This window comes from Protomyctophum bolini (genome assembly GCF_963924005.1).
Source record: "Protomyctophum bolini genome assembly, chromosome: 18".
Classification (NCBI taxonomy): domain Eukaryota; kingdom Metazoa; phylum Chordata; class Actinopteri; order Myctophiformes; family Myctophidae; genus Protomyctophum; species Protomyctophum bolini.
This window is the reverse complement of record NC_137879.1, coordinates 25,896,682-25,914,551: the sequence shown is the minus strand read 5'-3', so window position 1 is coordinate 25,914,551 and position 17,870 is coordinate 25,896,682. Positions and strand designations below refer to the sequence as shown.

Here is a 17,870-nt window from a genome sequence, read left to right as displayed (position 1 = left end):
TCCTTTCCGGTGTCCCAGCTCCGCCGATAATGTGGTTCCGTAGCTCACGATGCTCAGGATGAGAAAGGTTCCGCTTTTCGTCACCGAGGAGCTGAAAGCAAAAAGCAAGGAAGTGGCCATCCAGGTTGGTTTATTTAAAGTGACAGCTTAAGATTAATTCGTGAATCTGAACTTGTACTCGTGCCAGTTGGCTTTTGTTTACCTCGCAAGATGTAATACTTTATTCTCAGAATTCAATGGAGCAGTTTGGTCAGAAATCAATTGTTAAATCCATAGGAAACTGCCGAGCAAGCTAGCCAGGATTCGCTAACTAGCTTAGCTGCTGTTTTTTTCTTGCTGGTGCTGCTGCTGATGATGATCATGGGTGGTGGTGGTGAGTCAACAGGAGACAAAATAAATACCCTGATCTGGGTTTGATAGTCCAAGCGCCTCTTCTATGTTATGTGTATGGATAGATTGCTATACCTTCTACACATAACTCTGGTCTATGCAGTGCTAATGGTCTGAATGTACATGAGGATTCTTTAGCTGGAATCTGTCTCGACACAGTATAGTAAAGTGCTCCAGACAGTTCCATTAAAAAGTTCGTAACGGTCACATAAGTGTAATCCACATTGACGTCGCGGTTAGCGCTGTCAGCCTTAATATATTTCTAGGATTAGTGTTACAGTAGCAGCCAGCCCAATAGTGGCCAATGTTGTATGGGAAGGGGGTCTGGTCTGGTTGGTCGGATTATTTTCAGTAAGGATAATGTTTATGACGGGAAATTAGGGTGGCTATATCTAAGCAAAACAAAACCTATTGTTTACCATACACCATATTATGCTGTTGTTATATTGTAACTGTGATAGTGTGATACTAAGGTAAATAATAAACTGCTTTTGTTATGACCTGATTTAATAGGCCACTATCTGAACATGACATAATATGCGTGACATATTGGGAATCATTTAGATTAATACCGAAGCTCATTTTAAAATTTCAAAATGAGCGAAAAAAAATAGGCGATCTACAAGCTAGGCTTGTATATCGTCTATGAAGTATGACAAGTGTATTGGCACTTCTGGACACGTAATTTTCGGCCAATACTAATATCATCATGCTCTGTTCTCCTTTTGCTTGTTGGTCTCTTAGATGGGGATCGTGCAGCGGTCACAGGGATAGTGCACCCCCAGGATTAGCGAGAGAGGATGCTACTTTTCACCACCGCAAAGAACAGTGGGACACGGAACTCCTCTATGACTCACAGCCCAGCCAGTCGCTGGGTGTTCAGAAGACGAGAGAGAAGATGTGCAACGCCTGTGTTGACTGTGCGAGCAGATAGCAGTGGAAGAGAGTAGCAAACAGTCAAAACGTTGTCATTACATTTCAGGAACTCGCCAAATAAAATACTAACCTTGTAAAAGGGGGAAAAAAGCAATGAATTTCCTGTCAGCCATTGTGACTTTTGAGAACCTCCATGAGGTGCGGAGGTTGTGCCACTGGGGTCCGGTGATAGCGCTGTCTGTCATTGCTGTATGTTCCACCATGGCCATTCTAGATTCCATCATCTGGTACTGGCCCCTGGACACTACGGGAGGAAGCATTAACTTCATTATGCTCATCAACTGGAGCGTCCTCATCCTCTATAACTACTTCAATGCCATGTTCGTCGGACCCGGGTACATCCCTCTAGGATGGAAACCAGTAAGGCAGAAAGAGATTTTTTGTTAGCATAAAGGCTGAGTTATACTATACCGAAAATAGCAACACATTGTGCACTTGTATGTCTGCTGAAAAGAATCTTGATTCTTGAACTGTAGGGTGCATGTCGAAGGGACTATTCATATTTCAGACATTTGACTTGTTTCTTTCGCTCAACAGGAGAACCAACAAGAATTACAATACCTCCAGTTCTGCAGAGTGTGTCAAGGCTTCAAGGCTCCCAGGTCCCACCACTGTCGCAAGTGTAACAGGTAGCTCAAACAAACGGGAAGCAAGGAACGCAGGCGTTGTTGCCTGGATCAACGACAGGTCTCCTCCAGGTCTGCTCAAGAGGGGCGCAACAATGCAAGCGTAAAGAAAAGCGAAACAGTATCCAGGTCTGGTGAGTCGCGGGCGTGTGCACAAAGCACGCACGCACGCAACAAATTCACGTGACCGCGCTCACATAAATACGCTTGCGTTGTCGCACCGCGACCTATCCCCAGTGCTCCGCGCAAAAACTAAGTCTCAATGAAAATTAACTATAGGCGCGTTATATCGTTTCACGTTTGAAAGTCCCTAGGATGGATTAATGTTGACAAAGTTCATCACGATTCACCACATTCCTACTAACAAATACTAACAAAAAAAGAATGAAGAAAATATCCACTTGCAGTATGAGTGTACACAACGTGTTCTCTTTTAATGTAACTGCCGTACAGAGAAAATATAAGCATAAAATCATGGTCAGGTGGGGAAAAAATCCAAGAGCAGATTATTAACCCTGGTGTCCCTATTCTGGATACATTTAAGAAAAATACAAATTTCTCTACAAGTAATGATATACTGTAGTTCTTTCAGTTTGTAGTTAATGCTTCATATTAACAGCGTATTCCTCGCCTTTTTCCTGTCTTACAGATGTGTGATGAAGATGGACCATCACTGTCCCTGGATCAACAACTGCTGCGGTCACCAGAATCACGCCTACTTCACCAGCTTTCTGCTGCTGGCTCCGCTGGGCTGCTCCCACGCCGCCTTCATCTTCATCATGACCATGTACACACAGCTGTATGAGAGGGTCAGTAGAAAAAGACACATACCCACATAATCTATACGTATTCATTCATATTCTATATTGTTGTGTAGTTGACTTTGTGACATTATTTATATATTTAATATTTTGTCCAGTTGTTTAATGGACCACAATGGAAGCAAGCCTCTGGCTTTTTCATCCATTTGGCGTGTTTTAACTGTACTGCAACTTAAGTCTATACAGTATTCAATCAATTGATCTCTCTCACATAAACACACACTATATCAGGCTAGAATTAGAATGAAAGACAGAACCTGTGTTCACGTGGCTCCTTTCAGGACGGTGTGTTGATGTGCAACAGTTGATTAACTTGATTTGTTACTTTCGAACCCCACTTTGGAGAGTTCAGAGTCTATGGGGACCGTTTGCAAAAGACAGAGTATAGACAGGCTTCTACCGTTTACAAAAGACAGACTATAGACAGGTTTCTACCGTTTACAAAAGACAGACTATAGACAGGTTTCTACCGTTTACAAAAGACAGACTATAGACAGGTTTCTAAAGTTTACAAAAGACAGACTATAGACAGGTTTCTACTTGCGTACTTGCTACATGATTTTGCACTTGTAAGTCATTCAGGATAAGCCTAAAATGAAAAGTTACGTGTCCTGGCTGTCACTTGCTTGGCATTCCTCATTAGATCTGAATCGGTACTTGTGATGATGTAACGGATGTGGATGGCCTAATTTAATTTATACCTAGTGGTTTGCTAGCCATAAACTAGGCCATCCAGTCACCATTGTAGTGTTTACTAAGAAATACTAAAAATGGTACTCCAACTACAGCAGCTTGTAACATTTGTTTAGAAAGGCGCTTTATAAATACATTTATCTTACCTTAATCGTTTTCAGATTTTTTTAAAGGTTTTTCCAATTTTATTTTTGGGGGGTGTGTGTGTGCATTATCTGAAATTACCAATTGAAGTAATAACATGTGATTTTATGTTTGGTCATTGTGGATAATGCTTTTCTAGGTGGCTTGAAGGCTTCTCTCGAGGTACAGTTTCTAGCCCCGCTGGAGTTGTTGTAATGGTTGTTTGAAGTTTAACGTTGGATGTACAAAGTCAAATGTCTATTCTATTTATATTTGTCTGATGTATGAAATACTGCATGGATACTTGACCAGACACCAATTATAACAACTTTGTGCATATGTTAAGTATGAACCAAGTCTGAAATTAGAGTAATTGCCTGTGTCAGCCCTGATCATACTGTAACTCTTAACATTACATGTATTGTGGTTTTCACTTTCCAGAGATTGGATGTTTTGAAGTGTTCTCTTTTCTATTTTGAGATGTGTGTAATGTGTATATGTATAACTTTGCAGAATTGTGTATGTACTAATACTTTTCTACAAAATGCTCCGTCTTGAATCAATAGTGTTTTTATTGTATCAAATCTAATCATGTCTTATAGGCCTGATTGCACACAGACTGTACAACCTGCTTGATTTGCTTCCACCAGATCTCCTTTGGTTGGAGCACTGTGAAGATAGACATGAGCGCCGTGCGGCGTTTCCAGCCTCTCATGCCATTCAGTGTACCCGCCTTTGCTGCCACGCTCTTTGCCTTAGGCTTGGCACTGGGTACCACCATCGCCGTTGGCATGCTGTTCTTCATACAGGTATGCCTCTGTAAGACCTCAGGCCGATTCTAAAAGATTGTCTAAATCCAGTTTTGTTTGTTTGTCAGTGTTTCTCAAACCTTGTATTACCTTATACCCCCAAAATGATATGCATTTGACCCCCATCTGAAAACGTGTTGTTCAAGGGACACCCAAAAGTAAAGAGTTTTATAAAAAAATAATCATGATGTTTTTTCAAAGATAGCAGATACACGGATGCTTTCCCGGTTTAATGGGTTAAGCTGTGTGCACTGTGGAACCTATGATATTAAAAAATATATTTACTCCAAATGGGTATACCTTGCAGAGGAAAACAGCAATTCATTGGTAAAATTACGAATGGATTAAGAATGTTTTTTTTAAATCAGACTCTCCTCCACAGATGAAAGTCATTATTCGTAACAAGACCTCGATCGAAGCCTGGATTGAGGAAAAGGTGAGTTCCCTATGAGAACCATGCAGACACATAACCGCTTAATCCCTGTATTCATAGTTGACTGGAGTCCCCCAGGTCTCTATATTAGGCATCCTTACTTTTTCCCTCTCTACACCAAATCTCTGTAGAAATGTAAAATAGATAGTCTTTTTAAACTATTTGTGCACGACACAATTATTATTAAAAAAAAATATTCCATACTGGATGGCAACTTCCCTTCCACCATTTGCTTTCCTTCTTATTAACATTAACCTGTGTCTTCCCTGTACCCTCTCACTCTTTGTTCCTCCCTCCTTCCTCCGTCTTTCCCTTCTGTCTACAAGTTCTGAGTCGCGACAACTGATTTCAGTCATTTGGATTCCACAGAATGGAAGTATGTTAAGCAGCGAAAATAGCCGATCTACAACCTCTCAATGCATCGCAGACTGAGACGCATTGAAAGCTTGTAGATCGGCTATTTTTGCTTGTAGACGGGCTATTTTTGCTATATAGCTATATTTAAGGTTAGAGCATTTGATGTGGTCAAACTAGCAAAATGTTCAGAAGCATCTTCCATAAAATCTTAAGTCTTTTTTTTCATATAAAAGCAAAAGTTAAAAAAACACAAACTGCGATTTCTTCACCTGGTTGTCAGTATGTAGAACAGCAGGAGCAATATCTGATATTAGCCTCCCCCAACACTGCGTGTGTGTGTGTGTGTGTGTGTGTGTGTGTGTGTGTGTGTGTGTGTGTGTGTGTGTGTGTGTTTGTGTGTGCTTATATTGGGTCATACAAACGTTTACAGGCCTTGAGATTTCATTTAGCTTTAATCCATGCGTCTTGTCCCGCAGGCCAAAGATAGAATCCAGTACTACCAAACAGGGGAGGAGTTTATCTTCCCGTACGACCTGGGCAGCCGCTGGGAGAACATCAAGCAAGTCTTCACCTGGTCGGGGATGCCCAGAGGGGTCGGCATGTCGTGGCCTGTCCACCCCAAGTGTCACCAGCACACCTTAACCGTAGGTTGGCTTTTATGTGGCCTGGGTTTGGATCTGGAGCAAAGATCCTTAAACTTATTTGCCATTTTACTATTTTGAAAATCATTTAAAATGGTTCAACTAGCTCATCTGCAGTGTGGGCATGTTAGGTCTGTGATGCCCACTCTTGTGGACCCACCGTCCACAAGACAATTTGAATATAAAATGTATGTAACTTAACAAATTATTATTATTATATTATTAGAAACCAATGGATGCACAATGTTGAGATTTTAGATGACCGTCATTTTGATCAATACCATCAATATGTTTGGTTTCAGTGCAGCATGAGTATTTGTGTTTCCACCAGTGGGGTTCACCTATTCTGTAAGTGCGATGCATTATTAATAGCGCCCGTCCCGTTGAATAAATGAACACTGTGCTGTTTCTTTCCATTGGCATGTCTCGTACCAGGCCATAGTTCACGATCACATAGTGAATCTCACTTTGCCACTCGATTTGCCATTCACTTTTTATGCATGTGTTCCAAGTTAATGCTGATCTGTCTTTAAAATGCTATTTACTGTTCATGTTGTTTCCCTCCGAGCAGATTGAACAACTGAAGCAGAAAGCTGACAAGCGAGTTAGAAGTGTAAGTAACTGCTGTGTTTGTACTGTACCACACGAGGGCAGTGCACAGCCAAGCACATCATTTATTTTACAGGCTATAATTATGGTGCATGTTGGAGTAGAGTTCAGTGGAAGTGTGGGAGGCTTATCATGTGTGTATATTGTGTAAATACTTTTATATAGACCCTGTGTAATTTAGCAGTGAAAGAATATTAAAATGCAGCTATTAGGTATTATAGTTCCTTATAGCTGCATTTTAATATTATTTGGCTCCTACATACAGTATTTGTATGGCACTGTCATATCATTTCATCTTATGTTATTCTTGTGCAGTACGCAGTATTATTGGTAAATACTTTGATTAGATATTATGTTCATTGTATTATTTTTAACAAAATATTTTCTATAAATAATCCTAAAAGCTACTATAAAACCTGTTATGGCCACTGATATGTAACCTTATTCTTTAAGGAACCGGTATCTATAATCATGTGTTTATGTCCATTTCGCCCATTTTATACTGTATTCTTTTCATTAAGACCTATCATTTACATTAGTTGGATTAACCGTTGAAACCCTAGAGCAGTAGAATAAGCAGGTGTTTGTGTTTTTGGGACTTCACCAGCAGGTCCAGTACCGTGCGGTGGAGGCCTACAATGGAGCCTGTTGTCCCGTCAGTAAGGGTCTCCACACGTTCTTCAGGACCCCCTGCACAGAGGAGCCCAGGATCCCACTCTGCAAGGGGGACACCATTCTGGCCACGCGAGGAACCAAGTAAGTCCACTATAGAGGAGACCTTTCAGTGGTCATGGAGGTGCCCCCCCCCTGGGGGCTGATGGTAGGTGTGGTACTGTGGTGCTCCACCTCAGCAATCCATCTCCCAGGGGTCTAGTGCATTGTAAACGGGGATAGCTGATTAAATAGAAAAGACAAATCTCCTAGTATCGGGACTGGTTGGCTTCATTTCTTGCAATGAATCATCACAGAACCAATTTTAAAGAAGTACGGGATGATTATAAGAAATGTGTTTATGGGTCTGAAAGGTTATGGTCTGAAATATTTAGACCTGGAATGATTTGTTTCGTATGACAGCCAGCTAATTGCTGCTTTTCTCCCCTGCAGATGGTGGATGTATGGAGATAAAGTTTTGACTGATGATCAAACTACAGGTATAAACTGAATAATGAGATATATGAGAATGATGAATGAGAAAATAATGTTTTTATTTTAATTCCTAATTTATTATGCACATTTTAAACAATTGACAATCGATTCATAGCGATTTTTCGGTTCATAAACGTTTTCATGAAAGATCAGGAATGTTTGCATTGGAGTTGCATGCAGGAAACTGCTTGGATGTATTACATACTCTACAGTACTATTTGATGTGTGACTTATCCTGAACTCTATATCATAACATTTAGTGGAGTGTATGTGGGTATTTTATTGAATTTCACCTGAAACTGCATGGTACTGATAAAAACTTCCATGAATGAAAAGACTTGACTTGTCTTTTCTCTGTTTCTCTGGTCATCAGCTGGGGAGCGGATAAGAGGATGGTTCCCAAGGAGATGTGTGGAGAAGTGCCATTACGACACAGCTGCTAATGAATCAGCCGTTACCAGCGACAAGAAAATAGATTAATAGATTTCAGACGGGCTTCACATGGACCAGGGGAGTTAAACCAAACCAAAACCATTACCTTTGGCTTAGAGCTTAGAGTGGCTACTGCGCCAGAGGTTGACCTCTCCAGAAGCTGTCATTCATTCAACCTCACTGTCTCCTTCACGTTTTACCTTCAATGTATGACTATTTATTGGAGAATTCCTCATTCGACCCAACTTCACGTGTGGACTCACATGTCATTGACACTGGTTATCACAACATTAACCAGACAGTAAATAGTAGGCTTAAGCGGCTTATTGTCCGTATCAGCTGAGCAACGAGGACGTCTATCCCCTTTACAATGTCACCTGGAAGATGGATAGCTGAGGTGGAGCAGCCATACCTACCCTTCAGCTCCCAGTACTTAACTAACATTAGTTAACCCAAGCCGTGCCTGTCAGCTGCTGAGTTGGCGGTGCCCAGGATCAAACCCAGAACCTTACGATTCAAAGGTGAGCGATCTACCCAAACCCATTAACCAGCTCCCTGCTTCCTAAGACAGAATAAAGTGTACCGTATGGCAGAACCTGTGATCTTAGCACTACTAATGCCTATAACCCTACTGATGTCTGCCTGGCAGGGAACCGTGGGTTTGGTATCACTCCCCTGATGACAAGTGAAACCCCAGCAAAGAGTCTTAATTCCTAGGAGCTGCCACAAGGCTTTTTATGTGACTTAATTTTTATTGGATGACTTTTTACTTGAATGCGTCGTTTTTACTTGTGTTGATGTCCATTTCGCTGATTATTATGCAATGCCTCTGCCTATTGAGGGCTTCGTCATGCAACTCTTTGTACAGTACAAAGACAACAACACTTGGGTTTTCTTTTTGTTATTTTTGTAAAAACAGAATGTCGCCCTCAAATGATATGAAGATTAAAAACCAATCCTATCATATTAAGCACCATTTGATTTATTTAACAATCGTAATGGGTTCTTTCGTTTTTAGTGCCTTGTGCCTTCCATTCACTACACATATTCCTGTTATTACCATAATAGACCCCTACACCTCCTTGAAAACATTTCATTCATAAAAGGAAATATTTTTCCAAGGGGGAGGGGTTTACCAGGCTATAATATATATGCACTAATGGGACTATATCATATCAAAGTCATGTATTTGGATAACTTTGACTCGTCAATGAGAGGTCATACCCTTGGCTTGATTGCAAAGTGATCCCACAATGTGCAGTCTTACATAGTGTTGTAGCTGGTAGCAGCAATGGGTCGGGCTGGAGAAGGTGAAGAAAGTGATATTATTACACTCTTAAGTAACGTCCATTTTTACACTTGAGTAACGACTTGAATGAACACTGGCATCCCTATTGTGGGTCATAGGTGGAAGAAATAAAACAATAGACTATATACAAGCTCTACAAACTTGTAGATTGGCTATTTTCACTATTTCTGAAAAATAAATTAGGGAAAAAGGGATTACAGTGAGTGGCTAAATGAATGACTAGCTGCTATGTTCTACAATCTACATAACACTACCGCCCTCTTTTGACCATTGTTGGCATACACATGAATAAAACCTGAAAACTAGTAACCTGAAGTTTGGGATGAACCTTGATTATGAAAATCATGGCACCAAAATCTGCATCATATCAAATCACAACTGTTATTTAGGCCATACTTTTTATATTAACTATTAGTCCCATTTTAGTGTTCAGTCTCACTTGGTGGCCATACTAAGACAGAATATTAAATTAGATACATTTGGTTCATAAATTATGTCTACATGTTTGAAAATCTACTGGCATTCACTGTTGACAAGAACCCTCACTCACTCATGCAAAGTTTCAAAGACCACTCCATTGAATTCCAGTATAAAATAAAAGTTATGAAAAGTAAAATATTGATAATATGCTAAGCATTATTCAGGGATTTACTTTGTTGGCCTGCTTGCAGTGTGAAGTGCTGTGCACATGATATTTGGTGCTGATATAGCCCCAAGGACACACACACACACACACTAGAAAGGTCAAACAGGATGGGTGGCCTACCCACTACCCAGGGCCGTGTGACAACAAGTCTTGTCAAATATATAGTTGGGAAAATACTGGCCCATCTAGCTAGACTGAACTTAATTTAAGGGACATTAGATGTCATGTTAAATAGTAAATGGTGCATTTGTATAGCGCCTTTATCCAAGGCGCTACAGTGATTGTGCATTACATTCATCCATTTACACACATTCACACACCGATGGCAGAGGAAACCATGTAATGCACCAACCTGCTCTTCAGCAGCAATTAGGGATTCAGTCTTGCTCAAGGACACTTGGATAGTAACTCTGTGGGAGCGCGAGGTTCGGACTGGGGTTCCCAAGCGGCCGCTCTACCTCCTGAACCACTGCCAATGACATCAGTCTGGGCCGAACATAGAGGGACCTAAGAATGGTGGACCTGGCATTAGGATTTAACATGTCGTTATGGCCGGTTTGGGGAGCAAATTAAGGGAAATGTGAGAGTTTTAAGAGAAGTGACAGGTAAACAAACAATAAAGCAGGGAAACGTACTGCCAAACTTAATGCAAGGCAAAGAAAGAAATCACACCTGTGTGAAGCGAGGGGTGTTCTTAAATCATCATCTCATTCTGGCCAATCACTTTTGTCTTCAATGTTTGTGTTTACACAAACACTCAAAAATGGCCACTCAATGTCAATGGCATTCAATGTTTTTATCAAAGCTGGACATAGGATACCGTTTGGGACACTGGCCAGGAGCCTGCAATATCCCTGATGTCCCATCCACCTCCAGCCAGGAATCATCAAACACTGCAAGACAAAGCAGACATATCCACGCACTGACAAAGGCTGTCGGGCCATCACAATAAAAAGAAATATTAGCAAATGCAAAATATATTCTGGGGTATTATTTGTCAGCAATACCAATTAAGTGTGTTAAATATGATCTGTGTTCAAAACTAAACTGCATAACATTTATATCAAAACTAACATAGGTGCATGACTATGACACATTCACAGTCTTTCCCTATCAACATACAGCAGTCTAATTTGATCATGTCACAATGGGCTTATTCTCAGACTATTTAAAGCATTTTTCCCCTCTGTGTGGATCCGCTGGTGTCTATTCAAAACACCTAACTGACTGAAATTCTTCTCACACTGTTTGCATTTGAACGGTTTCTCTCCAGTGTGCAGACGCTGGTGTGATTTCAGAGTACCTAACTGGCTGAACCTCTTGTCACACTGTTTGCAATGGAAGGGCTTTTCTCCAGTGTGGAGACGCTGGTGTGTCTTGAGGACACCAAGCTGACTGAATCTCCTGTCACATTGTTTACATTGGAATGGTTTTTCTCCCGTGTGGAGCTGCTGATGTCTCTTCAGACTGTCAAGCCGGCTGAAACACTTGTCACACTGTTTGCAGTTGAAGGGCTTTTCTCCGGTGTGAAGGCGCTCATGTTTCTTCAGGTGAACAAACTGACTGAAGTTCTTGTCACATTGTTTGCAGTGGAAAGGTCTATTTCCTGTGTGGACACGCTGGTGCCTGTTCAGGTTACTCAACTTACTGAAACTCTTGTCGCACTGGTTACAGGAGAAAGGTTTTTCCCCGGTGAGGACACACTGGTGTTTCTCCAGGTGGCTGAAACTCTTGTCGCACTGTTTGCAGATTTGGGCTTTCTTTCCTGTGTAAGTCAGCTGAGTTAAAGTCTTGTTAAAAGGTAGACTGTAGGATCTCGGTTCGTCCGTGTCTCCTTGTTTGTGGCTGGCTACGGAGAATGTGAGCTGCTGACAGGGTTGGATCTGTCCACTCAGCATTTGGCAGTAGAGGTCATCTGTCTTCAGTCCTTCATATGGACCAAAGTGGGTCCCAACAGGGAGCTCGGAGTATCCATAGTAAAACACTCCTAAACCTGTATCTGGGATGTGTGGCTGTCTAATATCAAATCTCTGAGGCAGAGTCTTATTGACTCTGTGCTCCAGTACTTCCGGTTCTGTGTAATCAAGTCGGGGGAGTTTTCGCAGCATTCTGTCACTGGGATACACCGCTACAGTTTCTATATGACCACGAGACAGATGAATAGTCCACTCCTCATCGTCCTTCCCCTCCGGAACTTCCTCCTCACTTGGACTCGGTAATGACACTTTCCCCTGACTTGTCTCCCTTGACCTGTCCATCGTCATAAAATCTGGAGCCACAGATGTCAGGCCCATGGAGAGCTTAAATAAATGGTTCTTCATGATGTTCAGATATCGTATTTTCACAGTGGAGGCCAGCTGGTTCCATTCTGTGGTAGGAAAATAAGTCCTGAGTTCTTCAAAGACATCCTTTTCCTCTAAATAATTCATGTTAACTGGTTTGCACTGTTTTCTTGTCTCTGTTGCCTCTTTATAAGAATTGTCTTATACTTATCTGTTTAATTACACTACATCTCATTCTATCCATCTTCAACACCATAAATAGGCTGATTTAGTCTAATGGTCACACATAATACAAACTGTTACCTTGCATGCTTAACAGCACCGATTTGCGCATGCATGCTTTTAGTTGATCCAGTGCTAACGGCAAGTGGAACTAGAAATGCACTCTGTCGAGTTTGCACCTTGCACACTTTGCGCAAGCAGAGTGTGCAAGTACTGCTAATAACTAATACATACATACATACATACATACTGTACATACATGTATGTATGTACTGGCTCGAAATACTTCACTATACAGTTATGTCTGATTGTCTTGGTTAGTGTATGTGTACAGATACAGTATGTACATGTGCGGTGTGTGCTTGGAAAAAGAAGTCTGACATTGTTAAAATAAAGGGCAGAATATAGACCAACCTTTGACAATAATATATCAACCACAAGAGAAAACATTCCTCGTCCAAGGTACAGAAGATAGTTAATTCAGAAATTCAGTAGTATTTTAGGTTGGTAGTTCAAGGGCAAAAGGTATACTATACTAGGTATACTATACTATACTAGTACTACTATAATATTCAGCCTATATAAAGACTGATAGATGTCCTTTTCTGCTAAATTTTAATATTATTATTTATTTGTTTCACTTGGCACTTTACAGGAAACCCCTCAAGTTTTGAATGGTACTTGAGTCTCTAATGTAGTAATCAAAAATGCCTCAAGTTTCAGTAGACCTTCTTTTAATTTGCCTCCTCCGTCTAGAGATCTAGAGGCACATGCCGCACACCACTCTTTCTCAAGAGCGGTGTGCCAGTAGGCCGATGAGGTCAGGTCAGGGGATGTTTTCACAAATTCACAATCTGTGGGGTTTCAAAAGAAATCTAAGAGCTAATCACAGCAATGTGGTGGTTTTGAAGAACGACAGTCTTCCAACCTCCGCACGCACCCTGTAGTTGTACTAGTCAGGAGCAACCTGGATGTCACACCGCTGCACAGGGGTGGCAGTGGCTCATGGGTAGAGCCGGATGGGAACCACGTGGTTCCACAAGGTTCCGATCCCGGGCTCCCCAGAGTTAGTGTCAAACTTGAGCAAGACTCTGAACCCCTAATTGCTCCCGATGTGCAGTTTGGTGCCTTGCATGCGGTTTACTCCACCATCGGTGTATGAATGTGTGTGAATATAGGGGTATGTACTTGAATTTGTTGTATTACTGCATAGGTTTAACTTTAAACAGGAGTTTGTAACCCTGCATCCGCCATTTTTGTTTCTTTCAAGAGTAGCTCCGCACACTATAGCAACCTCTGTGTGGAACTGTGATTAACAGGTGCCAATCATCATATTATTGTTTGAAATTGGTTGGTACCTGCTCATGTAATCGTGCATTGTTTTTATTTCACAGGAAGTAATTAAGATCGACTTTTAGGGACTTTTGATATTTTTAAATATACAGGTATACACGATGTATTTATTTTATCTTTTGGCATCTATTTTCAACTACATGTACCTATTATGACCACGGCTATGCTGCAAATAATATGTGTAAGCATATCTTTGCTTTTAGCTGGTTATTGATATACCGAAATGGGTGTTTGTATTTGTTTGAAGCATTAAGCACCAGAAGAGAGGGAGAGGACAAGAGAGAGGGAGGGAGACTGTTTTATTTTCACACTCACAGTCACATGCACACTTCCATGGCAAGCCACATCAATATCAATACAAGAATTGTGGGCATCATTAGTAACACACAGAATTTGCTCTGTATACACCATAGGGTGAGGATTTATCCAATGAACGGTCAAGAGAAACAAGGCAATGCTTTTATTAGTTTATTTCTTAAATCAGGCTGTTTGGCTATTTTTACAGATACTGTACATACGGGTAGATATCTGTACAAACAATAACACAAAAGAAAATACCGTAGCTTGATAACAGCAAAGAAAACATCAACTTGACAGTTTTCTTCCTAGAGATTATGTTGATAAAAAAAATCATCTTTTGACTAGTTCCTGTCAGGGTTCTCGACAGTGGATCATCCATTTCCATCTGTTCCTGTCCTCTGCGTCTTGTTTTTGCATAGTACTGTATATTTGTATGTCATGATTAAATTAAATATGATAAATTGAATATGAAGTACCCCAATGGAAACAAGCCATATGCCACCTTGGGTTTTAATCCTGAGTCTTGACATTGTATTGAACAGTGCTTTCCTATGTGCTTTTTTCTGCAAACTGTTAATAAAGTATTCAATCAGTCAATTCCTCTGTCACCTTCCTTCCTCCCTTCCTTTTCTCCTATTGCTAGGCAGTCCCATCTTCACCATCCACCTCTCAATATACTAATATAATAACGCTCCTCGGCACATGTCCACACCATCTCGGCCTTACTTTACCCCCAAACCTTCCAACCTGGGCTGTCCCTCTAATGTGGTCATTCCTGATGTTGTCACTCATCGTAACATCTTCAGTCCTGCCACCTCGAGTCCTTTACACATTTCCTTTCACTTTCTGTCAAATCGGCAACGCTTGGCCACACTAGTTGACCCCAAATATGGTATATTGCTTTTTAAATAGACTACTCCTTACATCCTCACCATTCTGTCTTACTCCTGCTGACTTTCCTTCCTCTTCTCTCCAGTACACCTATACCTTTCTGAACTCTCCTCAACCTGGCCCCTCTCCTCTCACAACATATCACAATGTATTACCGCGTATACAATACAGTCCAACTCCACGGTGACTCCTGCCTGGTCTCATCTGTCAACCTGCCCAGGGAGACCTGATCCGATCACACAGCTTTCCACACTGGCCTCATACATACTGTATCCTGCTCTGACGTATATTTGTCACTGCATACTTCCAATCTTCCCATCTGTCATATGACAGAGCATTTGAGCTTGCTGAGACACGTTGCCAATGCATTATGGAACCTGTAGGTCAATATTAATATCAAAATCATGTGCTTTGAATAGGTCTTCTGAGAGATCACTGGTTGTTTTTGGTGCATCTTTCTGTTGTCCCTTTAAGTTCTTGTCTCCAGAGTTGGGATCTTGTCCTTCTGACCCTAAACCATATTTCTGGTTTAGGTGAACAAGGATTGCTGCATCTACTGAGGGCTTTTTGACATTAGACAACATGGTGGGCTTGCATGGTCTTCGAGTGAAAGGGTCTAATTGTTGGTTTTTGACGTGTGCTTCAATAACTAGAACCTTTTCTGACAACGCATTGTTCCAATTTCTGTTCCGCTTATTGATATTGCTGATGGCATGAATGCTTTTGGTGGTCCTCTGCCTTTCCAGTGCATCAGCTATTTTCTCCAGCTCATTCAGTTCATCCTGGATCACCTTCGCTGTATCACTGTCTCCTCTGTCTTCTGCTTTGGCCTTATCTGTGAGGAGCTGAGTTTTCTTCTTGGCATAATTTTGTGGAGCCTTACGGAATCTGTCCTTCTCTTTCACAATATTTTCTATGTCTTTGTCATTCAATTTATAGTGCATAGCCTCCATGATGGACTGCTGCTTTTTTGTGATATGGTAAAGAGTTGGGAGTTGCATCCCAGCGACCGTCATTGCCTCTTTCCACTTTCTAAACTCACTTTCTGTGAACTCTTGATTTGACACAAACTCAAGTCTGAAGACGCGCATGTCGCCTCCATGCCGTAGTCTCAAGCCTTTGTTTGTTTTTGTTGATCCAAGCTCGTAAACTTTAGCTGTCTCTACCACATCCATTATTTCAGAGATCCTGTAAGCTGGTTTACTACTGCTGCTCCCAATGCCTATCCGAACAAAGCAACCAGTTACAGTCTTGGCAAAGAAGGGCATGTGGCACCAAAGTTGCAGCTTGTGTCTGGACAGGCGGATTCTGTTGAGTTCATCTGGGAGTGATACTGGTTGAGACTTTGGAGTCTGCTCTTTTTTGTCATTGGATGAAGACGAGCTTGAACTCTGGTCACTCTTTATAGATAATTTGTCATCCTCCTCTTCATCCTCAGAATACACCTCACTGGTTTTCAGAATCCCACCCTTAGCCAGACGTTCAGTAGTTCTGTCTTTCTTCTTGTCACGTTCAGCTTTGAGGTCCTCCATGGCCAGGGACTTTTTGTCAGGTTTTTCGGCACGTTTGGATCGTCTCTCCTTGTGCTGTGCCACGACGACCACGTGTGTGTCTTGGAGCTGAGATTTCTTCCCCCTTTCTTTCTTTTCTTCTTCCTGCCGCTTTGTCTTCTCCTTTTTCCTTTTCTTGTCAGCCTTCACCTTTTTCGCCATTTCAAACCGCGTCGTCAGCGTCTTCCTCTTCTCAAATCGGTTGAACAGCTCCATTTCCCTTTCCTTCTGTGTCATCTTCTCCAGCCGAGCCCTGTCCTCCTCGTCTCCCATCATGTCATCACCGTAACCGTCCTGGAACACTTCCTCTGAGTCTGACTTGGACCTGTTGCTGCTCTCAGAGTCTGACGCCTCGCTCTCCTCCAGCACAGAACTCTTAGCTGAACCGTCTCCATCGGAGCTACCAGACTCTGCTGCTTTATTCACCGTATTGTTTTCTGCGTTCAACCTTTTCTGTTGCTTAACCTTACTCTTCCTCTTCCCGTTGGTGCCAGTGTTGGTCCACTCTTCACCATCTGCTGTCTCGGAGTATATAGCACTAGCAGGCTTAGTTACTGACTCTTCCTGTTCACTTGGGTCAATTCTCTTTCTCTTTGCCAATGACAAAAGCGCCTGATCTAAGTTACTGACGCCAGCACTGTCTCTGTCAGAGTCGGAGTCAATCGGGTCACAACAAGCCATGATTAGCTAGAAAGTTGTTTTGTCTTCGTGGTTCTTGATTTGTCGTCCTGAGATGAAATGTACATGGAAGCATGCATACTTCATCTACAACACCTTATATGCTGATCTGGTGTGATGTCACACGCAACACAAATTGTTACCTGGATACAGTACAGCATGTACAGGAGTGCCCAATACGTCACATGTGGGGTTTTTTGCTCAATAGTGGGGGAAACAAAAGAAACCGTTCGCCTCATTTCCAAGAGTTGTTATTGTGGCTTTCTGTAGGTTAAATAGAACATCCACAACATCCACAATCCAACTTTTATTATACCTATATCCTATATTAAAATTCTCCTTATATGCCTACATGGGTATATGCTGATGACATCGGGGATCTCCATATACGGGCATAAAAGGGGCAAGGTCTGTCAAATATCTGGTTAAAAGGGGCAAGGTCTGACAAATATCTGGTTAAAAGGGGCAAGGTCTGACAAATATCCGGTTATTTTAAATGTACTGCTTTAGTTTCCTTGCCGTAGAAGAATGATGACTAACACATTGACAATGCATTCCCGTGGTGTGGCACCACACCTGATTGTGCCCGCCACAGACACGAACACAGAGAGACTCTGATGAGA

At 41.6% G+C, this 17,870-nt stretch overlaps 2 protein-coding genes across 3 annotated transcripts; one reads left to right on the top strand and one right to left on the bottom strand.

Moving 5' to 3' along the window:
• Nucleotides 1-73: 73 nt before the first annotated feature.
• zdhhc6 (zDHHC palmitoyltransferase 6) lies at nucleotides 74-8,986 on the top strand. Of its 2 annotated transcripts, none has more exons than XM_080789438.1 (11): nucleotides 74-124; nucleotides 1,135-1,686; nucleotides 1,864-1,955; nucleotides 2,602-2,761; nucleotides 4,240-4,398; nucleotides 4,781-4,834; nucleotides 5,665-5,832; nucleotides 6,401-6,442; nucleotides 7,046-7,194; nucleotides 7,543-7,589; nucleotides 7,958-8,986. In XM_080789438.1, the coding sequence occupies exons 2-11, from the start codon at nucleotides 1,420-1,422 to the stop codon at nucleotides 8,062-8,064; spliced, it is 1,245 nt and encodes a 414-aa protein (XP_080645564.1). In that variant the 5' UTR covers nucleotides 74-124; nucleotides 1,135-1,419; the 3' UTR covers nucleotides 8,065-8,986. The 2 variants fall into 2 exon arrangements, with proteins under 2 accessions (XP_080645564.1, XP_080645563.1); XM_080789437.1 differs by lacking the exon at nucleotides 74-124 and adding an exon at nucleotides 132-373.
• A 6,401-nt stretch (nucleotides 8,987-15,387) lies between these two features.
• On the bottom strand, nucleotides 15,388-17,250 carry LOC308333605 (RNA polymerase-associated protein RTF1 homolog; the record flags this gene model as incomplete). Its single annotated transcript, XM_080790064.1, has 1 exon — nucleotides 15,388-17,250. One exon carries the CDS (start codon nucleotides 17,248-17,250, stop codon nucleotides 15,388-15,390), a length of 1,863 nt encoding a protein of 620 aa, XP_080646190.1.
• Nucleotides 17,251-17,870: the final 620 nt, after the last annotated feature.

Excerpts from the sequence above, each read along its gene's own strand:
- zdhhc6 (XM_080789438.1), top strand. The coding sequence starts at position 1,420 with ATGAATTTCCTGTCAGCCATTGTGACTTTTGAGAACCTCCATGAGGTG. Across the intron at positions 1,956-2,601 it reads CACTGTCGCAAGTGTAACAG|ATGTGTGATGAAGATGGACC; the intron begins GTAGCTCAAACA and ends CCTGTCTTACAG. Across the intron at positions 4,399-4,780 it reads GCATGCTGTTCTTCATACAG|ATGAAAGTCATTATTCGTAA; the intron begins GTATGCCTCTGT and ends TCTCCTCCACAG.